Source organism: Schistocerca nitens, chromosome 1, assembly GCF_023898315.1.
Source record: "Schistocerca nitens isolate TAMUIC-IGC-003100 chromosome 1, iqSchNite1.1, whole genome shotgun sequence".
In the NCBI taxonomy this organism is placed as follows: Eukaryota; Metazoa; Arthropoda; class Insecta; order Orthoptera; family Acrididae; genus Schistocerca; species Schistocerca nitens.
The window spans coordinates 1363085-1387229 of NC_064614.1; the positions used below are offsets into that span (position 1 = coordinate 1363085).

At 41.0% G+C, this 24145-nt stretch overlaps 1 protein-coding gene across 4 annotated transcripts in view; it reads left to right on the forward strand.

Moving 5' to 3' along the window:
• The window catches only part of LOC126240314 (DNA topoisomerase 2-binding protein 1-A-like), a 308035-nt gene that overhangs the window by 177558 nt on the left and 106332 nt on the right, over positions 1-24145 (forward strand). For all 4 annotated transcript variants that reach the window (XM_049947915.1, XM_049947916.1, XM_049947917.1 and 1 more), the window contains one exon: positions 6350-6534. In XM_049947915.1, coding sequence (XP_049803872.1) covers positions 6350-6534 — 185 coding nt within the window. The remainder of the gene's footprint in view (positions 1-6349; positions 6535-24145) is intronic.

Sequence of the window (24145 nt, forward strand, 5' to 3'; positions counted from 1 at the left end):
ATAGGCAAACATTACAGTTTCTAAGTTGTCGTTATCAAGCCATCCAATAAGCCTTTACCTTAAACAGCTAAAGGGATTTTGGATAAAATTACAATGAAATGAGTACCCCTAGCTGTATACAGGCATTGATGGAAATGGAAATGCAGTGTGGCTAGGGCCTTCTGTCGAGTAGACCATTCGCCTGGTGCAAGTCTTTCTAGTTGACGCCACTTCGGCGACTTGTGCATCGATAGGGATGAAATGATGATGAAAGACACACAACACCCAGTCATCGCGAGGCAGAGAAAATCCCTGGCCCCGCCGGGAATCGAACCCGGGACCCCGTGCGCGGGAAGCGAGAACGCTACCGCAAGACCACGGGCTGCGGACACAGGCATTGATATAAGCCAACAGGGACAGTTGAAAATATGTGCCCCAACCAGGACTCGAACCCGGGATCTCCTGCATGCACGGCACAGCCGCTGGCTTCGGACAGCCGCTGGCTTCGGACAGCCGCTGGCTTCGGACAGCCGCTGGCTTCGGACAGCCGCTGGCTTCGGACAGCCGCTGGCTTCGGACAGCCGCTGGCTTCGGACAGCCGCTGGCTTCGGACAGCCGCTGGCTTCGGACAGCCGCTGGCTTCGGACAGCCGCTGGCTTCGGACAGCCGCTGGCTTCGGACAGCCGCTGGCTTCGGACAGCCGCTGGCTTCGGACAGCCGCTGGCTTCGGACAGCCGCTGGCTTCGGACAGCCGCTGGCTTCGGACAGCCGCTGGCTTCGGACAGCCGCTGGCTTCGGACAGCCGCTGGCTTCGGACAGCCGCTGGCTTCGGACAGCCGCTGGCTTCGGACAGCCGCTGGCTTCGGACAGCCGCTGGCTTCGGACAGCCGCTGGCTTCGGACAGCCGCTGGCTTCGGACAGCCGCTGGCTTCGGACAGCCGCTGGCTTCGGACAGCCGCTGGCTTCGGACAGCCGCTGGCTTCGGACAGCCGCTGGCTTCGGACAGCCGCTGGCTTCGGACAGCCGCTGGCTTCGGACAGCCGCTGGCTTCGGACAGCCGCTGGCTTCGGACAGCCGCTGGCTTCGGACAGCCGCTGGCTTCGGACAGCCGCTGGCTTCGGACAGCCGCTGGCTTCGGACAGCCGCTGGCTTCGGACAGCCGCTGGCTTCGGACAGCCGCTGGCTTCGGACAGCCGCTGGCTTCGGACAGCCGCTGGCTTCGGACAGCCGCTGGCTTCGGACAGCCGCTGGCTTCGGACAGCCGCTGGCTTCGGACAGCCGCTGGCTTCGGACAGCCGCTGGCTTCGGACAGCCGCTGGCTTCGGACAGCCGCTGGCTTCGGACAGCCGCTGGCTTCGGACAGCCGCTGGCTTCGGACAGCCGCTGGCTTCGGACAGCCGCTGGCTTCGGACAGCCGCTGGCTTCGGACAGCCGCTGGCTTCGGACAGCCGCTGGCTTCGGACAGCCGCTGGCTTCGGACAGCCGCTGGCTTCGGACAGCCGCTGGCTTCGGACAGCCGCTGGCTTCGGACAGCCGCTGGCTTCGGACAGCCGCTGGCTTCGGACAGCCGCTGGCTTCGGACAGCCGCTGGCTTCGGACAGCCGCTGGCTTCGGACAGCCGCTGGCTTCGGACAGCCGCTGGCTTCGGACAGCCGCTGGCTTCGGACAGCCGCTGAAAAATTACATACAGCATGAAAAAGGGTTTTATAATATCCACATTGTATCATAATTTGGTAGGTGCATTTCCATAACATAAGATAATAATTAATTGGTCCATGACAGTTCAGTATTGAATGCCTCACAAACCTGATGCAAAATGTGCTCAGTCCAAGTCATATCTTGTAACTAGAAATTTGTGGAATACAAATTGCAAAATGCCGGTAACATTTAAGGAGCATAATGTATAAGTACTACTTACAGTCTGTTATAGTTTACCAGTAAACCTCCAGTTCTTTAAAAGAACTGAACTCTCATATACAAAATGTCTTCAAACATCTGAGTATTTTACAAATTAGTCAATGAGTTAAATATTTGCCTTTTAAGCATATAAGTGAAAAGAAGTTTAGGAAAGGTTTAAAATTATGCTTAAGGTTTATTGTAAGTGAGGAATTGCTCTCATTGTGAAACACTGGTTGAGTTAAATGGGGCAATTTGTACTCCATGTTAAGCAAAACCTAAGTTTTAACAGATCTCACTGTATGATGTCATGTCTCCTGAACAGTGTCTCGTACAGAAATATAATTTTTCTGGTACATTAAGTGCAAAGTGTGTTGCAAATAGTTAGTAATAAAAATAAGTAACAAATTAAAATGTCATAACTGATGCTGAAATTTGACTTCATAAACAGCACAAATGTAGTAAGTGATAAACTTCTTTTCCTTTCGTAATTTTTTGGTGGCGTCAATGAGAAAAAGTTTCACAAATATTTGAAATGGTGTTTCAAAGTTATTGGAAATCGTGAAGTGCTCTCATTCTCAAATACTGCTGGAATGAAGTCGATGTGTTTGCGCGACATCAGTTATTTTGCCTCAAGACACACACAGCTTCTAACAGTAATACTTATCTTAGTGTTTAAACTTGTAACATAATACCCTTTAATGAGTAGATTGTAACAGCATTTTAAATTCAGTCAGTAACTATGCACAATATTGAAAATAAAATTTTTGTTGTCTATATGCTGCAAATGGGATAGCATTTTAGTGATATAGATTCTGTGCATCCTCGATATGATGCATTTGTTACTGAAGCTTTGCATCAAACTGCTGGTATTGTCTGTTTGCTCAACATCACAAGTTAACGAAATGGGGTTTTATTTGTTCTCCATTCGGGGGCTCCACTAAAATCTTCAGTATGTAATTGCTGTACATGTTGTCTCACCTAGGATAAAAAAAAAAAAAAAAAAGTCATATGAGCTGCTATTTGTCTGACCATTGGCATTTTCCTTCATACTGGGACTAAGGATTGATTTTTTTTAAGGTACTCAGTTACAGAATAGACATAATTCCACAAATGTATTGTAATGCTCAGAAAGGAAACATTGCACACGACAGAAATTCACCATTTACCTTCATCTAAAAGGTACCAATGTGTAACAATAAACTCCATACACCCATTTTTACAGTGGCGTAATTATTATGTTTGACGTGCTTTCTGAAATACACATGCTGCTGAACACTATTCATGTCTTTTTTTGTCAGTTGCTCTTGAGACATCACCTAACACTGCATCTTACAACGGATATCTCAGTATGAATACCATTGTGACTCTTAAGCTTTCCCGGCAGTTGTGTTGTAAATAGTCTTCACGGGTTTGTCACTGGATCACGTTGTGCAAATTCCACAATATTTCCTCGGAGCAACTGTCAGACATCTTCAGGTGGTTCAGCCTTGCTCGTGGCTAGGTACGACTGACCGTATCCGCACACTGACGCCCCGTTTTTAGAACGCACGCGAAGAATGTGCTGCCGCGGAAATCGCGCATGCGCAGTGATTTGTCCTATTCAGACTCCCTCTGCCGAAAATCGCAGAGTGGCTCTCCCGCACGTGCGCTGTACGCTGCATTTGTCAACAGTGTGGCCAGACGTTACTCGCAAACAGCCGTGCTAGGCCAGTGTTGTCGTGGGCTTGTTATCGAAGAAACTTGATTTTTGCATCGTGATTTAATAGCAGCCAGGGACATGAAAGGGAAGCAGTCGTTGGGAAGGGAGTAAGACAGGGTTGTAGCCTCTCCCCGATGTTATTCAATCTGTATATTGAGCAAGCAGTAAAGGAAACAAATGAAAAATTCGGAGTAGGTATTAAAATCCATGGAGAAGAAATAAAAACTTTGAGGTTCGCCGATGACATTGTAATTCTGTCAGAGACAGCAAAGGACTTGGAAGAGCAGTTGAACGGAATGGATGGTGTCTTGAAGGGAGGATATAAGATGAACATCAACAAAAGCAAAACGAGGATAATGGAATGTAGTCAAATTAAGTCGGGTGATGCTGAGGTTATTAGATTAGGAAATGAGACACTTAAAGTAGTAAAGGAGTTTTGCTATTTGGGGAGCAAAATAACTGATGATGGTCGAAGTAGAGAGGATATAAAATGTAGACTGGCAATGGCAAGGAAAGCGTTTCTGAAGAAGAGAAATTTGTTAACATCGAGTATAGATTTAAGTGTCAGGAAGTCATTTCTGAAAGTATTAGTATGGAGTGTAGCCATGTATGGAAGTGAAACATGGACGGTAAATAGTTTGGACAAGAAGAGAATAGAAGCTTTCGAAATGTGGTGCTACAGAAGAATGTTGAAGATTTGGTGGGTAGATCACATAACTAATGAGGAGGTACTGAATAGGATTGGGGAGAAGAGGAGTTTGTGGCACAACTTGACCAGTAGAAGGGATCGGTTGGTAGGACATATTCTGAGGCATCAAGGGATCACCAATTTAGTATTGGAGGGCAGCGTGGAGGGTAAAAATCGTAGAGGGAGACCAAGAGATGAATACACTAAGCAGATTCAGAAGGATGTAGGTTGCAGTAGGTACTGGGAGATGAAGCAGCTTGCACAGGATAGAGTAGCGTGGAGAGCTGCATCAAACCAGTCTCAGGACTGAAGACCACAACAACAACAACAACAACAACAACAACAGTGCAGGATTCCAGGTTGTGCTCAGTTGAAATCTCGTATCCTTGTTGATGAGATTATCGGCTGTACATATATGTATTGCTTTCTTAATGACGCAGTCCCAGAAAGATGATGCCGGGGATAAAACTTCCAGTCTTTTCATAAATTACAGGATGTCCTGTATTCAGGCAGTGTTCCGCAATTGCAGACTTTTCCGGTTGACGAAGGCGTGTATGATACAGATGTTCATCGCAGCTTTGTTGTACTGTGCGGCATGTCTGGCCTATATACGCTGCCCCACACTGACAAGGAATCTTGTACACACCACATTTCCTCAGTCCAAGGTCATCCTTAACTTACCCCCAAGAGGTTTCTCAGTTTTGCAGATGGTTGAAAAACACACTTAATTCCGTATCTTTCGAGGACTCTTCAGATTCTTGACGACATGGCCCAAAAACACGGCAAACAGGCCAAAATGGTGTGTGTCTTTGTATCTTTATTCTGCTCCATAGATTTAACTCGTCTGGGCCTGAATGCATTACGTATGCGTGTCTCAGAATAACCGTTTTGTTGGAATGAATACCATTGTTAGTAAATTATGAAAAGATGTCGCACATTCTTTGTATGTATTCTTCGTGTTTCCCCATCTTGAATGGAAAGACAGAGAAATAGATACAAATACAAGAAAACATCAGACATACATAGCTTTGGATGGTTTATGGGGAAGAAGCTTTGAATGAGATAAAATTGTATGATGAGTGGTTTTCTCATTTTAAAATGTGGTCAAATGTCAGTTGAAGACAAATCATGTCTGGGACATCCCTTGACTTCCAGAATGGCTGAAAAGTGAAAAAAATCCATGTTGTGATCATGTTTGATCATTGTAGAACAATCAGCGAATTGGTTGAAATGACTGGAATATCCTGGAATTTATGCCAATGTATTTTGTTTAAAGATCTGAAGATCTGAAGATGAAGAGAGTTACAGCAAAATTTGTTTTGCATGTGCTCTCTGAAGACCAGAGTGAATGTTTCACACATGAATCAGGAGTTGGAAAACAGTCGGAAACTGCTGCAGATTCCGATGTAAAAGTTATAATGAGCGATGAATTGTGGTGTTACGGCTAGGACTTGGAAACCTAACAACAATACAGCCATTGGAAGATTTCATCACCACCAAGACCAAAGAAAGCAAGGCAGGCGAGATCCCATGTGGAGACATTTTTGGTATGTTTTTTCTATCTCGAGGTAACCATCCAGAGTGAATTCGTCAGGCAGAGTACCACAGCTAACGAACATTACTACCTTGAAGTGTTGAAATGGTTGCATGAAGCAGTAAGAGAAAAGACACACATTGTGACAATCAAGAGATTGGTTTTTGCACCAGACTGTTGTTATTCCCAAGAATGAAAATAAACCTGTAAAGAAAGTGTTTTCAAAACAAAGAAGAGGAGGAGAGTGATAGTCCCTTGTATTTTGTACATGGCAGTCTGCATACATTTGTTTTCTTCTTAAGAGTGCACAAAGGGGAAAAAAGATGCTTGTACTGAGTGAAAGTGCCATTAAAATACAGATAATCTTATTTAAAGTTCATTTCAGTTTGTAGAACTAGCCATCACACAAGTTTATCCAAGCATCTATATTCCTTATCTGTGTTCATGTATTCTGCTATGTTCAAAAGGCTTTGCAGTATTTGTGCTAGTTTATGTAAAATATAGTTTTCTATCTTGATAATATTTTTGATTGGTTTGTTTCTCCCCCTAGGTCTCACATTTTCAACTGCAGGCTTTACTGAAGAGGAGACACAGGCCTTAGAAGAAGTGATTAAGGAAAAAGGCGGACGTGTTGTCCATCGTGGATTTAAAGGCATCCCAGATTATGGAATTGTGCCTTTAGAAGGGGAAAGACTTTATCACACAACTAATGCTGTTGTAACTCATCTTTGGGTGGTAAGTGTTTTGTCTGCACATTGCAGAGAAATAATTTTGTTTTTACTTTGTTTTCTTTCCTTGCTACAGAGTGGTTTTACATTTTGAATTCTGTCTGACTAACTAAGCATACTTCAGCAGACCACTAAGGAAACTCTCACAAGATACAATGAAGAAGGCTTCGGTGCATCATGTTTCAGATCCCCCCCCCCCTCCCCCCTTGTTTTAAGCATTTCAGTATTAGCTCACAGGAGGAATCCAGTGGTAAGGACAGAGGAATCAGTCAAGTAGAAGAGCAAGGTGATAATTTCTAAGCCTGGTAGTTACACATTTTTAATTTAGAAAGTGCGGTTTTCCTTTATTGTCAGTGCACTTAGACATTTTTATAATTAGTAGAACCCATCCATGAATAAAGTTTCCAAGAACTCTGCAAAATATCCCTTTGTGCCTTCTAAACAATTTGGCAACTAAAAAAGACCTTTAGAGAATATGTGGGAATCAGAAGGTACTAGAAGGTACTAGAGTAGTGAATAAGACGAATATTTCAACAATTCATATTTCAGATTTCTTTTTTTCCCCTCTTTGCTAAAGAGCCTTTGTGGCCTGTGAAGAAAGAAGACACTTTTTCGTTTATATCACAAGCCTTGTGTGCAAATGTGCGCACCCACACCCACCCACCCACTTTGTAAACTGGGAAGATGTCTATAATGAGCCAAATGCTAATGATAAATGCAGCAATTTCTTGATAAATTTATATCCCTTTTTGAACATTGTTTTCCAAAGAAACTTACTAAATGTAACACCACAAACTTTTCAAAGAAACTTTGGATTACTACAGGTATTAAAGTGTCTTCAGAAAGAAAGAGAAAACTGTATGAGACAGCAAGAACTAGTAAAGATCTAGAAGTAGTTTTACACTATAAAAATTATTGTAACATACTGAGAAAAAGGTTTAACATCAGAAGAGGCACCAATGTTAGCACTGAATAGGGGATCATGGAGGAATTTTATAAAGGGGCTATGCTCCAGACGGAACGCTGAAAGGCATAATCAGTCGTAAATGATGATGATGATGATGATGATGACTGAGAAAAGTTGTAAAGAAATCAATAAATATGTATGTTAGAGAAGAAATTAACAAAGTGTAGGAGAAAAAATTTGTGAAAATAGTTCAAAAGAAAAAACCAGACAGTACATGGAAGAGTCAGTTTTGAAAAATTTTAGTTAGATTAAGTTTCATCTAACAACCTCTTCTGAAATAAGTAAAATTATTAAATCTTTGAAAAATAAAGGTTCTGTTGGAGTAGATGACATCTCCAACAAGTTATTAAAACAATGTGGAGCAATTACAGCTGATGTTTTGACACATATATGTAATGCATCACTGACTCAGGGTATTTTTCCAGACAGGTTAAAATATGCCATTGTCAGGCCCCTCTTCAAAAAGGGGGAAACCACAGATGTCAATAATTACTGGCCAGTATCCTTGCCTACAGCATTTTCAAAAATCTTTGAGAAAGTAATGTACTCAAGAGTGGTTAGCCATCTCAACAGTAATGGGATACGTAGTAAATCACAATTCAGATTTCAGAAATGCTGTTCCACTGAGACAGTAATATACAATTTCACTGTCCACATAATAGAGTCTTTAAATACTAAACTGTCACCAGTAGCAATATTCTGTGACTTATCCAAAGCATTTGATTGTATGAACCATGACATTATGTTAGACAAATTACAATTCTATGGTATAAATGGAACAGCATATGAGTGGTTTAAGTCATATCTACAGAACAGGAAGCAAAATACTCTTTATATACTTAAAGTGATTCAAAGGAGTTTGCCACTTCATCTAACTGGGGTGAAATTACATTAGGTGTAACACAAGTCGATCATGGGTCCCCTCCTATTCTTGATATATGTGAATGACCTCCCTTCTTATGTGAAACAAGATGCTGCACTGAAACTGTTTGCTGATGATAAAAGCATAATTATTAATCCAGTAAAAGAAAGTCTGATAGAAAATTATACTAATAAGGTCTTGGGAAAAGTTATTAATTGGTTTTCTGCGAATGGGCTTGCTCTGAACTTTGAAAAAACACAGTGCATCCAATTTTCTGCTGCAAAAAGTATAATTCCTTCAATAAACATAAGACATCAAAAGAAGTCAGTAGCCAGGGTAGAGCATACTAAGTTTTTGGGTGTACATATAGATGAGAATCTTAATTGGAAAATTCATATTTTGGGTCTCCTAAAGTGACTAGGTTCAGCAACTTTTGCAATCAGAATAAGTGCCAATTTTGAGGATCTAGAAATTAGTAAGCTAACTTACTGTGCATACTTCCACTCTCTGATGACATACGGAATAATATTCTTGGGCAACTCAACACTTAGGCAAAAGGTATTCACTGCTCAAAAGAAAGTAGTTAGAATAATGTGTGGGATTCATAGTGGCACATCTTGTAGGCTTCTGTTTAAAAGGTTAGGAATTCTTACAACTGCCTCACAGTACATTTACTCAGTAATGAAATTTTTTTTCTCACCAACATGGACCAGTTTAAAATCAACAGCGACATTCATGATTACAATACCAGAAAAAAGAAAGACCTACACTATCCTTTACTTAACTTATCTTTGGCACAGAAAGGGGTAAAATATGCTTCTATAAAACTTATTCATAAATTATCAGATGAAATAAAACGTCTTACAAAAAGCAGTAATAGTTTCAAAAACAAGTTGAAATTATACCTCCTTGACAAATCGTTCTATACCATAGATGATTTAAGGGAATGGGATAGATAATATAAGTATTTAGGTATAACCCTATAATATAAACAAAAAAAAACTTGTTTCCTTTCCACATCATAACGGTTTTTCTATGCTATTGACCAATGGAACACGTAAATAACTAACTAATTAACCAACCTCACCTCATTTCACTACTTACATGTGCTGTGTCCCAACCACATGCCTAAAGTGTGTGTTTAAACAGTATAGTGTCAAATTAAAGAATTTCTCATGCTCGATGAGGATAATGTTTTCTGAGCTATTCTTGCCCGTAAACGTACAATAGAAATCTTACATAAATAAAACTTAGATCCTAATAGGGTAACACACATGGAATAGGCAAAAATGAAATCTTCGCTTAATACTAAACATAAATCATAATAAGTATATACAAGTGGACAGTAGTTCACATCATATATACACTTATATACGTTTCTCTAAGTAGTGCTTGATCAGTGTCAAATGCTATTTAGTTCACAAATTCAAGTAAATCTTTGTGTGGTAGAGCCATTTTTCCTTACCACTGTTTAAGAATTCTAACTTTTAGATTCCTGGGTGAAGGAATTTTTGTATAACAAACAGCCCAGTGTACAACAGTTGCCATTTGCAATTCAGCTTCCAATACTTTGTCACTTTTGGATGAGTCCTAAAGATTACTTCTTGTCTCAGATAGCACTCTACAGTGTGTCCTAATTTGCTGTCACACAACTGTTTTCTGTTCACAGCGTTTTCTTCAGTGCTACCAGTGCTCAACATATTTTCTCCTCTTGCAATATTTCCTTCCTGGGGACCTAATAATGGAGCTGGCAGTCACTGACTGCACAGCATACAATTTGACTTCGAGAAAACATCGTGTAGCGCAACAGCATATTGTACATTCCCTTTCCCTTGCAGATAAGGTCCGGCTGTATCCAAGGAAACCATCTCCAAGGGTGTTTTTGTCAATATCGGGTGTAGTTCAATTAGTTTTGATTTGTTTATATGCTTAGCCTCATGACACACAACCCATTTTGTTACAGTTCCTCCTGCTTTATTTATTTCTTCCTTCATTGTCCTCTGTGTCAATGTACTGCGTTGCTACACTGGCTGAAAAATGATGTGGATTTCAAAACTGACTACTGTAAATAATGTAGCCGACAGGTGCACAGTTGCATTTCACAGTACTTTAATTTCACTGGTCACAACCAACTAATAATGCTCAGTTATATGGCCAGTGCACTATTGTTTAACTTTTGATAGGCCTCATTAACAGTTTGCAGCAAACCTCCACATACTGCTACAATAGTTTACTGTTGAATATCCAAGAGCAGTAGAAACCTAACCACAAAGTTCACAGTTCTTGAAGAATAGAAAGGTGCGTGTGGTGCACACACTGTCATTGTTTGAAAACACAGCCTAATTGGGTAACACTTATTTCACAGTTCAGTTAAGTTGAAATGTTGTTGTTGTTGTTGTTGTTGTTGTTGTAACCAACACAGGTTTCTTGTCTGAAACTCGGCCGTGGACTGACTGTTTCGTGACCGAAAATCGGGCCTTTATATTTCGTCACAATAATAGGTACTGAACTCATTGTTCGATGTTTAATTTACAGAAATTAAAACTTAACTCATTAAATTAACTGAATACATCGCAAAATTCGTTCCTTTTAACGGTTTCTTCTACTACAAGGGTTAGGCCAAATTATTCGTTTAAATCATGAAATTAACAAATATTAGTATGCAGACAATACTTTTGACAAAACTGTTAATTACTTTGGAATTAATTAAGGGCTGCCTTTCCTAACATGTTTTTGAATAGACAAATAGATACTTTCTAGTATTTTGTCTTCCAAATGTTTATAATTAGTACAGAATTTATATTTGTTTATACGTCAACAATAGAATTTAAGTTACGAAACAATTACTGATTTTGCTCTATAATAATAACTAGTAATAGTCAAAATGAATTAGAAAGTAAATTAGGTACATAATACTAAGCATGAAATTAGATCTGGTGTTATATTCTTAAAAACTGAGGGCCGACCCTTCTCTTTTATGGGAATACAGATTGTACGGGGTGTTACAAAAAGGTACGTCCAAACTTTCAGGAAAAATTCCTCACACACAAATAAAGAAAAGATGTTATGTGGACATGTGTCTGGAATGCTTAATTCCCATGTTACAGCTGATTTTAGTTTCGTCAGTATGTACTGTACGTCCTCGATTCACCGCCAGTTGGCCCAATTGAAGGAAGGTAATGTTGACTTCGGTGCTTGTGTTGACATGCGACTCATTGCTCTACAGTACTAGCATCAAGCACATCAGTACGTAGCATCAACAGGTTAGTGTTCATCATGAACGTGGTTTTGCAGTCAGCGCAATGTTTACAAATGCGGAGTTGGCAGATGCCCATTTGATGTATGGATTAGCACGGGGCAATAGCCATGGCGTGGTACGTTTGTATTGAGACAGATTTTCAGAACGAAGGTGTCCCAACAGGAAGACATTCGAAGCAATTGATCGGTGTCTTAGGGAGCACAGAACATTCCAGCCTATGACTCGCGACTGGGGAAGACCTAGAATGACGAGGACACCTGCAATGGACGAGGCAATTCTTCGTGCAGTTGGTGATAACCCTAATGTCAGCGTCAGAGAAGTTGCTGCTGTACAAGGTAACGTTGACCACGTCACTGTATGGAAAGTGCTACGGGAGAACCAGTTGTTTCTGTACCATGTACAGCGTGTGCAGGCACTATCAGCAGCTGATTGGCCTCCACAGGTACACTTCTGCGAATGGTTCATCCGACAATGTGTCAATCCTCATTTCAGTGCAAATGTTCTCTTTACAGATGAGGCTTCATTCCAACGTGATCAAATTGGAAATTTTCACAATCAACATGTGTGGGCTGACGAGAATCCACACGCAATTGTGCAATCACGTCATCAACACAGATTTTCTGTGAACATTGTTGGTGATGTCTTGATTGGGCCCCATGTTCTTCCACCTACGCTCAATGGAGCACGTTATCATGATTTCATATGGGATACTGTACCTGTGCTGCTAGAACATGTGCCTTTACAAGTACGACACAACATGTGGTTCATGCACGATGGAGCTCCTGCACATTTCAGTCGAAGTGTTCGTATGCTTCTCAACAACAGATCCGGTGACCGATGGATTGGTAGAGGCGGACCAATTCCATGGCCTCCACACTCTGTTGACCTCAACCCTCGTGACTTTCATTTACGGGGGCATTTGAAAGCTCTTGTCTACGCAACCCCGGTACCAAATGTAGAGACTCTTCGTGCTCGTATTGTGGACGGCTGTGATACAATAAGCCATTCTCCAGGGCTGCATCAGCTCATCAGGGATTCCATGCGACGGAGGGTGGATGCATGTATCCTCGCTAACGGAGGACATTTTGAACATTTCCTGTAACAAAGTGTTTGAAGTCACGCTGGTTCGTTCTGTTACGCTGTGTGTTTCCATTCCATGATTAATGTGATTTGAAAAGAAGTAATAAACTGAGCTCTGACATGGAAAGTAAGCGTTTCCGGACACATGTCCACATAACGTATTTTCTTTCTTTGTGTGTCAGGAATGTTTCCTGAAAGTTTGGCCGTACCTTTTTGTAACACCCTGTATTCATGTATGTTAATGGTAATTAGTTAAAATTGAAAAAACTAATTTTGAGGAGGCAGTTGGCATAACAAGAGGGAAATTAAATCTATCCCAGCTTGCTTCATCACAATTTCCATACTACCTGCAGAACTTTTAATCTTAAATTTGGATAGTAACAATAAGTGTTCATCTTACTAAGACATTTTGGAGATGCCCTAGTGCCCCTAAACATTGTGAGTGTATAATATAAAGTCGTTAAGTGGTCCTCTGGTAAACAAACACAACACTGTCTCTGCTCTGGGTGGTGTTGGCAAAACAACACACTTTGGTAAATCATTAAAATATTCTTCAACCTGTCATCATTGTTCTGCATCAGTTTTAGCCTTACCTTTTGCCACCTAGGCTCTTTCTGCTGCAGTTGCTCCATGCTTTTACACATCTTAAAGTAGTATGGCTGTTGTGTTTTTATCTTTCATCGACAGAACCCTGATTTCAGAATTGTTCTCCGCAAATGCCAGACTTTGTCTAGAGCTTTTGGAAGCCCTGATAAGGCATCAGCAATTAAGTTTTGGTTACCTTTGATATATATAATTTCAAAATCAGATTCCTGTGATCACTAACACTATATAGTGATTATCCTGTGTAAGAGTTTACAAGTGAGAAGGAAGGACAAGGACTGATGGTCGCAATACATCTTGGTATGCTTTCCCCACAGGTGATATTCGAACATTTTGAAAGTCCATATTACCACTAGAGCTTCCAATTCGGTCATGGAATATGCCCATTCGGCTTCAGATAGGGTCCTAATAGCAAAACTAATTACCTCGGGGTCAGCTCCCTATTTGTGTCAGTGATTTGGAATAAACAAGCCCCCAGACCTTGCAAGGGCACCTCTGTACACAGACAAAAATCCTGGGTCATGACAGGATGATGGAAGATGTTTGTATTCAAAAAGAGCTTCTTTAATGTTGTCAAAATCAGTTTGGCATTGCTTGGTCCATAACCAAGGGTGGTTGTCACGTAGAAGATTCAGTAGTGTGTCACTATTTAAAAGCTGGTATAAATTCTCTGAAGAAAAATACTAAACCGAGATATCCCTCTAACTGTTTCTTATTTTGAAGTACAGGGCAGTATCTGATACCATCAAGCTTCTTAGGGTGTGGAAGTATGTCTTGAGGTGATATTATGTTTCCAAGGAATTTAACACCCATTTCTCATCAAAATGTGACTTCATTAGCTTGTCTGTGACTCCAATTTCTGAAAACCGATAAGACTTGAGCCACGAGACTTACGTGTTCTGACCATATGGAGGTAGCAATCGGTAAATTATCCACATACGCAGTGACTCTACTTAACAATTCAGGTCCTAAGACTCGATCTAAAGCAGAAATAAATATGCCTACACTGACATTCAAACCACAAGGGAGAACACAGAACTCGTAGCTTCTGCCCCCACATACAAAAGCAGTGCACTTACGGCTGTCTTCATGTAGTGCAATTTACCAGTACAAGGCTCGGAGATGTATTATGGTGAGGGACTTAACGTTATGGAATTATAGAAGTTGTTCTTCAAGGTTGTCGGGCCGTGTCCTGACAGGCACAATAATTTTATTTATTCCTCGTGCGTCGAGCATGAGGTGGCTGCTACCGTCTGATTTGCTAATGGGCTAAATGGGGCTACAGTGCGCAGAGAAGGATGGTTGTATTATGTACCAGTTTAGCATTCTGTTGATCTTTCATTACAGCCTCCTCCTTGGCCAGTGGGATGGGTATGATGAAAGGCAGAATGTTTTGTGTCACTACACCTCCATTTTGTTTTTGTATCCTTTAATTATGTGAGGGTGCTATTCAAAAATATCATCAAAACACATTATATGCTCTTGCATTTCTTCCTTTTGTTCTTCTGTAAGACACGCTGACTCTCATTCCTCGGCGCACATGATCTTGGGGCCTATTTCCTCAGGACCTATTTCATCTCCCTGTGATTGCTCCATTCCCTGCGTGTTTACAAACATGATGGTAAGATAGAAGAATTGTATTGGAAAGTCAGCATTGTGTTTTGGTTTGCTTTCTCTGGCATTTGACTTGACTTGGTATACTGAATATTGTTGGTTGTTCACAACGAAATGACACTTCCTGTTACCAACGTCAGTTTGTGTGTGGTACTTCCTAAAGGTGTCCGTGCTGATAAGACAGGTTGCTATTAGTCTTTCAACCACAAGAAAAATGCATTTTGATCTGAAGCTCTGAATTTGAATTGGAAACGATGCCTGGAATTTTATGCCTTTAGACTTACCTCCTACAGCTGTTTGTATTTTACAATTTTGGACTGGAAATGTCAGTATGTGTCCTCGTTTTTGTAATTGATCAGCCAGACATTGTGAATGTACTTTCATGGTAGCTCCAGTGTCCAGTGCTATGGGTACTCTTAAACCAAATATTTGTGGACTGATTACCGCCCATGTTGTGTCTACATTTCCATCGACACAGTTGGTAATACTCTGCTGACAGAGGTCATCTCTGTTATCGAGTTGTATCTAAGAAAGCAGCTTTTAACTATAGTTCCATGCCCCCACACCTGTTACTGGTCACCAAACAGGGGCGTATCAAGACTGCTGTGAGTTTTCCTAATTGATCTGAGCACTGACATCTTCGTTAGGGGTAACCTGAACTATGTGCACTTTATACATCTGGTTTCGCCAGTTAGTACCTTGCGCAGTTCTTGATTTGAAATGTTATTATCCCTGGCCGCTATTTGAAATGTAATTTTGATTGTACTGATTATTTTGTTGCCTGTTTGCATTCTGCGCTTTCCAGTGACCGGTCGGGTCATAGCGCCTGGTCGGTGGCACATTGTATACTTGCTGACTATAACCCATCTGGCCATTAAATCCTGTCCAATTGAAATTCTGTCCTTCGTTATTTTTATATCCTCGCTTGAATTTTTGCCCCTTTCCTTTATCAAATTGGTTCCTGTTGGTTTTGTTGCGAGGGAGATATGGCTGCCAAACGTTTTGGTTGTTATTAGCATTCCCGCCGTGTTGCGTGTTAGTTTGTGTGGAGTCTCCCTGCGTGCTGTCACTTTGTGGTTGCACGGGTGTCTCTTTGTAAATAAGATAAATGGAATTGAGAGCTGAGAGGAAATTCTCTATATAGTGCTCAGGAGTTGTGATTAATTTCTCATGTGTGTTAGCCGGTAGTCGGCTGTTCAAGATTTTTAGGATATCTACATGTGATATCAGGTTTATTTAGATACTTCTCGAAGTATCTTCTGAACGCTCTGTGCTTACAGCTGAATGGCACCATGTTACACACTTCGCACCTCGATCTCTCATGCACCACGATGGACCAGAACTGTTCATAGGTGTGACATTTTTCTGCCAGGTCAGTGGCCCACAGCAGGACAACACCCTGTGTATAACCTACCACAAGCATATCTTCTGCACTTTGGTACTATTCCTTGGGAAAACTTTCTGGAGGGTTTTTATGAACACGACTGGATTTGTTTGCTTATCTTCGGAAGAAAATATTGGAAACTGCCCGTTTCATAATAAGCCTTCATCCATGAACAAAGTAGAAAGGCATGCACTGTCCGTTGCCGGCGTGATATTGTTTTGACGTATCAGATCGTATTCCGAATACCTCTGCATGCTATGAGAGAAGTCGGCAGCATGCGCTGCATGTTATGGTTGTGATCTGTTTCATCTGACTGATTAGGGTTAAAGTGTGGTTAGATGTTCAGATTATCTATCCTGTCAGTTGACACACGATAGCTTGGGGTTGAATGTTCCATTTCCTGTTCAGTGTTACTAACAATGTTAGTCCATGATTTTTCCTCAACTGCTTTCAACTGCTGATAAATTTCAGCTCTTAGTTCTGCCTTATGCTCCCTTGATTACATCTACGTAACTCATATGTTCCTCCACTTCCTTCTGCGCCAGGGTACTGCCTTGGTCTAGGAAACCAGTCGTAACGTCTTCATCTATCCTTTCTTGCTCTTTTCTCGTGAAATGAGTATTTAAATTTATGTTACTTAGTTGCAATGACAAGTCTTGTGCCTGTTCAGGTTGACCTTTGCATGCTGTTAACAACCAGTGAATGGTACCTGCGAATGTGTTTATATTCTAGCACAATTGTGACTGCTCCTGCTGCATTTTTGTCTGTGCCTCAGATACTTTCTTCACCTCTTGCACGAACCTTTCTTGTATCTTGCCTACTGATGACACTTTTTGGATTAAATTACCTATATCTTGTGACAAATCACTGAGTAATTGTGTTATTAGGTCTTTCCCCATAATTACATGGTTACCCAATAATTCATTTAAAAGATCAGCACACAGATCTATTGCCAAGTGATTGAACTGTTGCGTTACGTTGGTTTTAAAAGCATCAAGAGTTTGCTTTTGCTATTCAGGTAATTCTCTTTGTGTATCTGTCTCTTGTTTTGAAAACTCATTAAATTTTTCATTAATACTTCCTGTAAGTGTTTGATTTTGCTCATGAAGTTTGTTATTTTTTTCAATTATTTTTTTAATTATCATTGAAGCTTTGTTTAAATAACTATTGTAACATTTGCATCGTGTGCAATGCTACCTGTCAAGTCACGTTTGCATTAGGCATAAGTGTGCCAGGCAAAGCATGTGTTACATTTTCACCAGGGAAAAAAATACTTCCCATCTCATCTACTGTCATCATTGTATCATTTTGAATGGTAATGTTAGTATCATCTGTGTGCATGTTAATTGAAAAATGTAATTTGTTGTCGTCTTGCAACCAACATTTTCAGGTTCGGTTTCGTTTGTTGCCACATCCATTTCTGCGACCTCTTGTGCTTCACTATCTGATAATGGACTGGTAACAATGGAGTTATTGTGTCCAATTTGGTAACTGGAATGTTGGACTACATGGGAAATTGAGGACAAGCACACTCATCAGGGTTTTGGTCTGACCTCCACGAGAAATTTATTAACATCGAGTATAGATTTAAGTGTCAGGAAGTCATTTCTGAAAGTATTTGTATTAACTAGTTTGGACAAGAAGAGAATAGAAGCTTTCGAAATGTGGTGCTACAGAAGAATGCTGAAGATTAGATGGGTAGATCACATAACTAATGAGGAAGTATTGAATAGGATTGGGGAGAAGAGGAGCTTGTGGCACAACTTGACCAGAAGTAGGGATCGGTTGGTAGGACGTGTTCTGAGGCATCAAGGGATCACCAATTTAGTATTGGAGGGTAAAAATCGTAGAGGGAGACCAAGAGATGAATACCCTAAGCAGATTCAGAACGATGTAGGTTGCAATAGGTATTGGGAGATGAAGCTTGCACAGGATAGAGTAGCATGGAGAGCTGCATCAAACCAGTCTCAGGACTGAAGACAACAACAACAACACGCAAAGGCTGCTGTTAACACCACAGTGCAAATGGCAGCATTTGAAATGGCACCATGACCTGAAAGCATGGACTGCTAATGAATGGCATCACATTGTGTTCAGTGATAAATCGTGGTTCTGCACACCACACTGGATGGCCGTTGTTTGACAGTATGATAGTGACCTGGGGAGAGGTCCCATTCTTTCATTGGATAAGCATAGCAATGTGATTCCTGGCATCATAGTGTGGGGATCCATTGGTTATGATTCCAGGTCATGGCTGGTTGTGATTGAGGGAATTCTGATACCACAACAGTACATCACGGCCGTCTTGTATCCTCATTTGGTATCTTTAATGTGACAGTATTGTAACAATATTATGAGAAGGAAAGTTGCTACTCACTATATAGCGCAGATGCTGAGTTGCAGATAGGTACGACAAAATGACTCACAATTATAGCTTTTGGCCATCAAGTCCTTCGTCAATAATACACACACACACACACACACACACACACACACACATGCACACGGGCACACACTCACGTGAACACAACTCACACACACAACTGCAGTCTCGGGCAACTGAAACCACATTGCGGGCAACTGAAACCACATTGCGGGCAACTGAAACCACATTGCGGGCAACTGAAACTACACTGCGAGCAGCAGCATCAGTGCACAATGGGAGTGGCAACTGGGTGGGGGAAAGGCGGAGGCTGGGACAGGGAGGGGGAGGGATAGTATGGTAGGGGTGGCAGACAGTGAAGTGCTGCAGATTAGAAAGAGGAAAGGGGAGAGGTGAGGAGGGGGGCCGGGGCGGAAGTAGCGGATAAGAAGAGAAATAAAATGACTGGATGTGATGGTGGAATGATGGATGTGTAGTGCTGGAATGGGAACAGGGAAGAGGCTGGATGGGTGAGGACAGTGACTAACAAAGGTTGAGGCCAGGAGGGTTACGGGAACGTAGGATGTACTGTACTGCAGGGAACGTTCCCACCAGTGCAGTTCACCAAAGCTGGTGTTTATTGGCCACAGTTTGTCTGTGGCCTTAATGCTGACGAGTTGTTGGTTGTTATGCCTACATAGAATGCAGCACAGTGGTTGCAGGTTAACTCGTAGACCACATTACTCATTTCACAGGTGGCCCTGACGTCTATGGGATAGTTGATGTTAGTGACCAGACTGGAGTAGTAGGTGGTGGTGGTGGTGGTGGTGGTGGTGGTGGTAGGATATATGGGACACCTTTTGCATCTAGGTCTATTACAGGGGTATGAACCAAGAGATAAGGGATTGGGAACAGGGGCTGTGTAAGGATGGACGAGTATATTGTGTATATTCAATGGATGGTGGAATACCACTTTGGGAGGGATGGGAAAGATAGTGGGCAAGACATTCCTCATTTCAGTTCACAATGAGAGGTAATCGAAACCCTGGCGGAGAATGTAATTCAGGTGCTCCAGTCCTGGGTGGTACTGAGTTGTGAGGGGAATGCTCCTCTGTGGCCGGATGGTGGGACTTTCGGAGGTGGTGGGAGACATTCTTGGCATTTACTTTACTATTTTCAACATGTGTTGTTGTTGTTGTGGTCTTCAGTCCTGAGACTGGTTTGATGCAGCTCTCCATGGTACTCTATCCTGTGCAAGCTTCTTCATCTCCCAGTACCTACTGCAACCTACATCCTTCTGAATCTGTTTAGTGTATTCATCTCTTGGTCTCCCTCTACGATCTTTACCCTCCACGCTGCCCTCCAATGCTAAATTTGTGATCCCTTGATGCCTCAAAACATGTCCTACCAACCGATCCCTTCTTCTAGTCAAGTTGTGCCACAAACTTATCTTCTCCCCAATCCTATTCAGTACCTCCTCATTAGTTACGTGATCTACCCATCTAATCTTCAGCATTCTTCTGTAGCACCACATTTCGAAAGCTTCTATTCTCTTCTTGTCCAAACTAGTTATCGTCCATGTTTCACTTCCATACATGGCTACACTCCATACAAATACTTTCAGAAACGACTTCCTGACACTTAAATCTATACTTGATGTTAACAAATTTCTCTTCTTCAGAAACGCTTTCCTTGCCATTGCCAGTCTACATTTTATATCCTCTCTACTTTGACCATCATCGGTTATTTTACTCCCTAAATAGCAAAACTCCTTTACTACTTTTAGTGTCTCATTTCAAAACCTAATTCCCTCAGCATCACCCGACTTAATTTGACTACATTCCATTATCCTCGTTTTGCTTTTGTTGATGTTCATCTTATATCCTCCTTTCAAGACACTGTCCATTCCGTTCAACTGCTCTTCCAAGTCCTTTGCTGTCTCTGACAGAATTACAATGTCATCGGCGAACCTCAAAGTTTTTACTTCTTCTCCATGAATTTTAATACCTACTCCGGATTTTTCTTTTGTTTCCTTTACTGCTTGCTCAATATACAGATTGAATAACATCGGTGAGAGGCTACAACCCTGTCTCACACCTTTCCCAACCACTGCTTCCCTTTCATGTCCCTCGACTCTTATAACTGCCATCTGGTTTCTGTACAAATTGTAAATAGCCTTTCGCTCCCTGTATTTTACCCCTGCCACCTTCAGAATTTGAAAGAGAGTATTCCAGTTAACATTGTCAAAAGCTTTCTCTAAGTCTACAAATGCTAGAAATGTAGGTTTGCCTTTTCTTAATCTTTCTTCTAAGATAAGTCGTAAGGTTAGTATTGCCTCACGTGTTCCAACATTTCTACGGAATCCAAACTGATCTTCCCCGAGGTCGGCTTCTACCAGTTTTTCCATTCGTCTGTAAAGAATTCGCGTTAGTATTTTGCAGCTGTGACTTATTAAACTGATAGTCCGGTAATTTTCACATCTGTCAACACCTGCTTTCTTTGGGATTGGAATTATTATATTCTTCTTGAAGTCTGAGGGTATTTCGCCTGTCTCATACATCGTGCTCACCAGATGGTAGAGTTTTGTTAGGACTGGCTCTCCCAAGGCTGTCAGTAGTTCTAATGGCATGTTGTCTACTCCCGGGGCCTTGTTTCGACTCAGGTCTTTCAGTGCTCTGTCAAACTCTTCACGCAGTATCTTATCTCCCATTTCGTCTTCATCTACATCCTCTTCCATTTCCATAATATTGTCCTCAAGTACATCGCCCTTGTATAAACCCTCTATATACTCCTTCCACCTTTCTGCCTTCCCTTCTTTGCTTAGAACTGGGTTGCCATCTGAGCTCTTGATATTCATACAAGTGGTTCTCTTCTCTCCAAAGGTCTCTTTAATTTTCCTGTAGGCAGTATCTATTTACCCCTAGTGAGACAAGCCTCTACATCCTTACATTTGTCCTCTAGCCATCCCTGCTTAGCCATTTTGCACTTCCTGTCGATCTCATTTTTGAGACGCTTGTATTCCTTTTTCCCTGCTTCATTTACTGCATTTTTATATTTTCTCCTTTCATCAATTAAATTCAGTTATTTCTTCTGTCACCCAAGGATTTCTACTAGCCCTCGTCTTTTTACCTACTTGATCGTCTGCTGCCTTCATTACTTCATCCCTCAGAGCTACCCATTCTTCTTCTACTGTATTTCTTTCCCCCATTCCTGTAAATTGTTCCCTTATGCTCTCCCTGAAACTCTCTACAACCTCTGGTTTAGTCAGTTTATCCAGGTCCCATCTCCTTAAATTCCCACCTTTTTGCAGTTTCTTCAGTTTCAATCTGCAGTTCATAACCAATAGATTGTGGTCAGAATCCACATCTGCCCCAGGAAATGTCTTACAATTTAAAACCTGGTTCCTAAATCTCTGTCTTACCAATATATAATCTATCTGATACCTTTTAGTATCACCAGGATTCTTCCAGGTATACAACCTTCTTTTATGATTCTTGAACCAAGTGTTAACTATGATTAAGTTATGTTCTGTGCAAAATTCTACAAGGCGGCTTCCTCTTTCATTCCTTCCCCCCAATCCATATTCACCTACTATGTTTCCTTCTCTCCCTTTTCCTACTGACGAATTCCAGTCACCCATGACTATTAAATTTTCGTCTCCCTTCACAATCTGAATAATTTCTTTTATCTCGTCATACATTTCATCAATTTCTTCATCATCTGCAGAGCTAGTTGGCATATAAACTTGTACTACTGTAGTAGGCATGGGCTTTGTGTCTATCTTGGCCACAATAATGCGTTCACTATGCTGTTTGTAGTAGCTAACCCGCACTCCTATTTTTTTATTCATTATTAAACCTACTCCTGCATTACCCCTATTTGATTTTGTATTTATAACCCTGTAATCACCTGACCAAAAGTCTTGGTCCTCCTGCCACCGAACTTCACTAATTCCCACTATATCTAACTTTAACCTATCCATTACCCTTTTTAAATTTTCTAACCTACCTGCCCGATTAAGGGATCTGACATTCCGCGCTCCGATCCGTAGAACGCCAGTTTTCTTTCTCCTGATTTTCAACATTCTCAAAATAATTTTTTTTCACATGCAGTATACAATTTTTGGGCCAAAATATAAATCGTGTAATTGTTTCCTTACCTCCAGTTTGACATATTCAAAGTTCTGGTAACTACTGAGATATGAAACATGCAGTATATATTTTATCCCCTTTGCTGTATAATGAAGTTTGTGCATCAGATTGCACAAAAGGACAGAAAATAGTAACTTATCATGTGTCAAATCCATATTGTGGTCAGCTCTGTCACTACCAGAGGGTCCCACACTAGTTTCTAAATTTCTCTGTTTTCATTCTATTTAATTTTCAATTGCTATAAACATTTCAATAATAGTAATTGTAACTTGTTTGAAATTATCTTTTGTCTGTATTAATTCTTTTTTTAATGTTTTCTCTTCATTGAATGGTATATCCTGTACTACTTTAACACTAACTAGATGTTAAACTTTGTTTTCCAACTTGACTTCCATCAAATCTAAATGAACTCTAAAATCTTGCACATGTTCTAATCTTAATTACATTCACTTTTCTAGTTTACCTCTTTTCAATTAATTGAGAACCCAAAGCAGTGTATCATCTGTATTAGAAAATCTTTCATTCATCTTAGAAAATCTGTCTATTTGAGAAGATCTTTTGCCAGTTTGAGAATTTTTTGTTCATAAATTGCATAAATCTTTCGTGAAAACATTGGTCATCTACCTCCTCACACATAATAATTTTAAAAATGCGCAGAAGTGGTTGACAAAGAAGGTATTAATATGAAGTGATACCTTTAATGGAAAGTCCAGGATGGAATGTAACAATATTATGAAAAGGAAAGTTGCCACTCACCATACAGCGGAGATGCTGAGTCGCAGATTGGCACAACAAAAAGACTTTCACAAATAAAGCTTTCGGCCCCTAAGTCCTTAAAAAACCTTACTCACAGGCGCAAACACAACTCACATAACTGCAGTTGTATGTGTCAGTTGTGTTGGCGCGTACGTGTGTGTGTGTGTGTGTGTGTGTGTGTGTGTGTGAGAGAGAGATCTATTTTTGACGAAGGCTGTGGTCCGAAAGCCTTATCTGTCACAGTCTTTTTGTTGTGCCTATCTGCGACTCAGCATCTCCACTTAAGGTGAGTGGCAACTTTCCTTTTCATAATGCTGTTAAGTGATACACTTGTTCTATCTAAATCCCTCATAAATTGACGAAATTCATCTAACAGGTTTAATGTATAAATGCAGATAAAAAAATCCTTTACAGAATAAATTGTATCTCATTCAAACAGAACCCACTGTGTTTTGATAAGGAAAACCTCACTTACGGTTTGTACATGCAGCATGCTTTGCTCACTTGTAGTGGGTGTGTGTGCTTAGTTGTTATTGTGAGCATGCTGCACCGACTGCCAGCTTGTTCTCAATATGTGGAA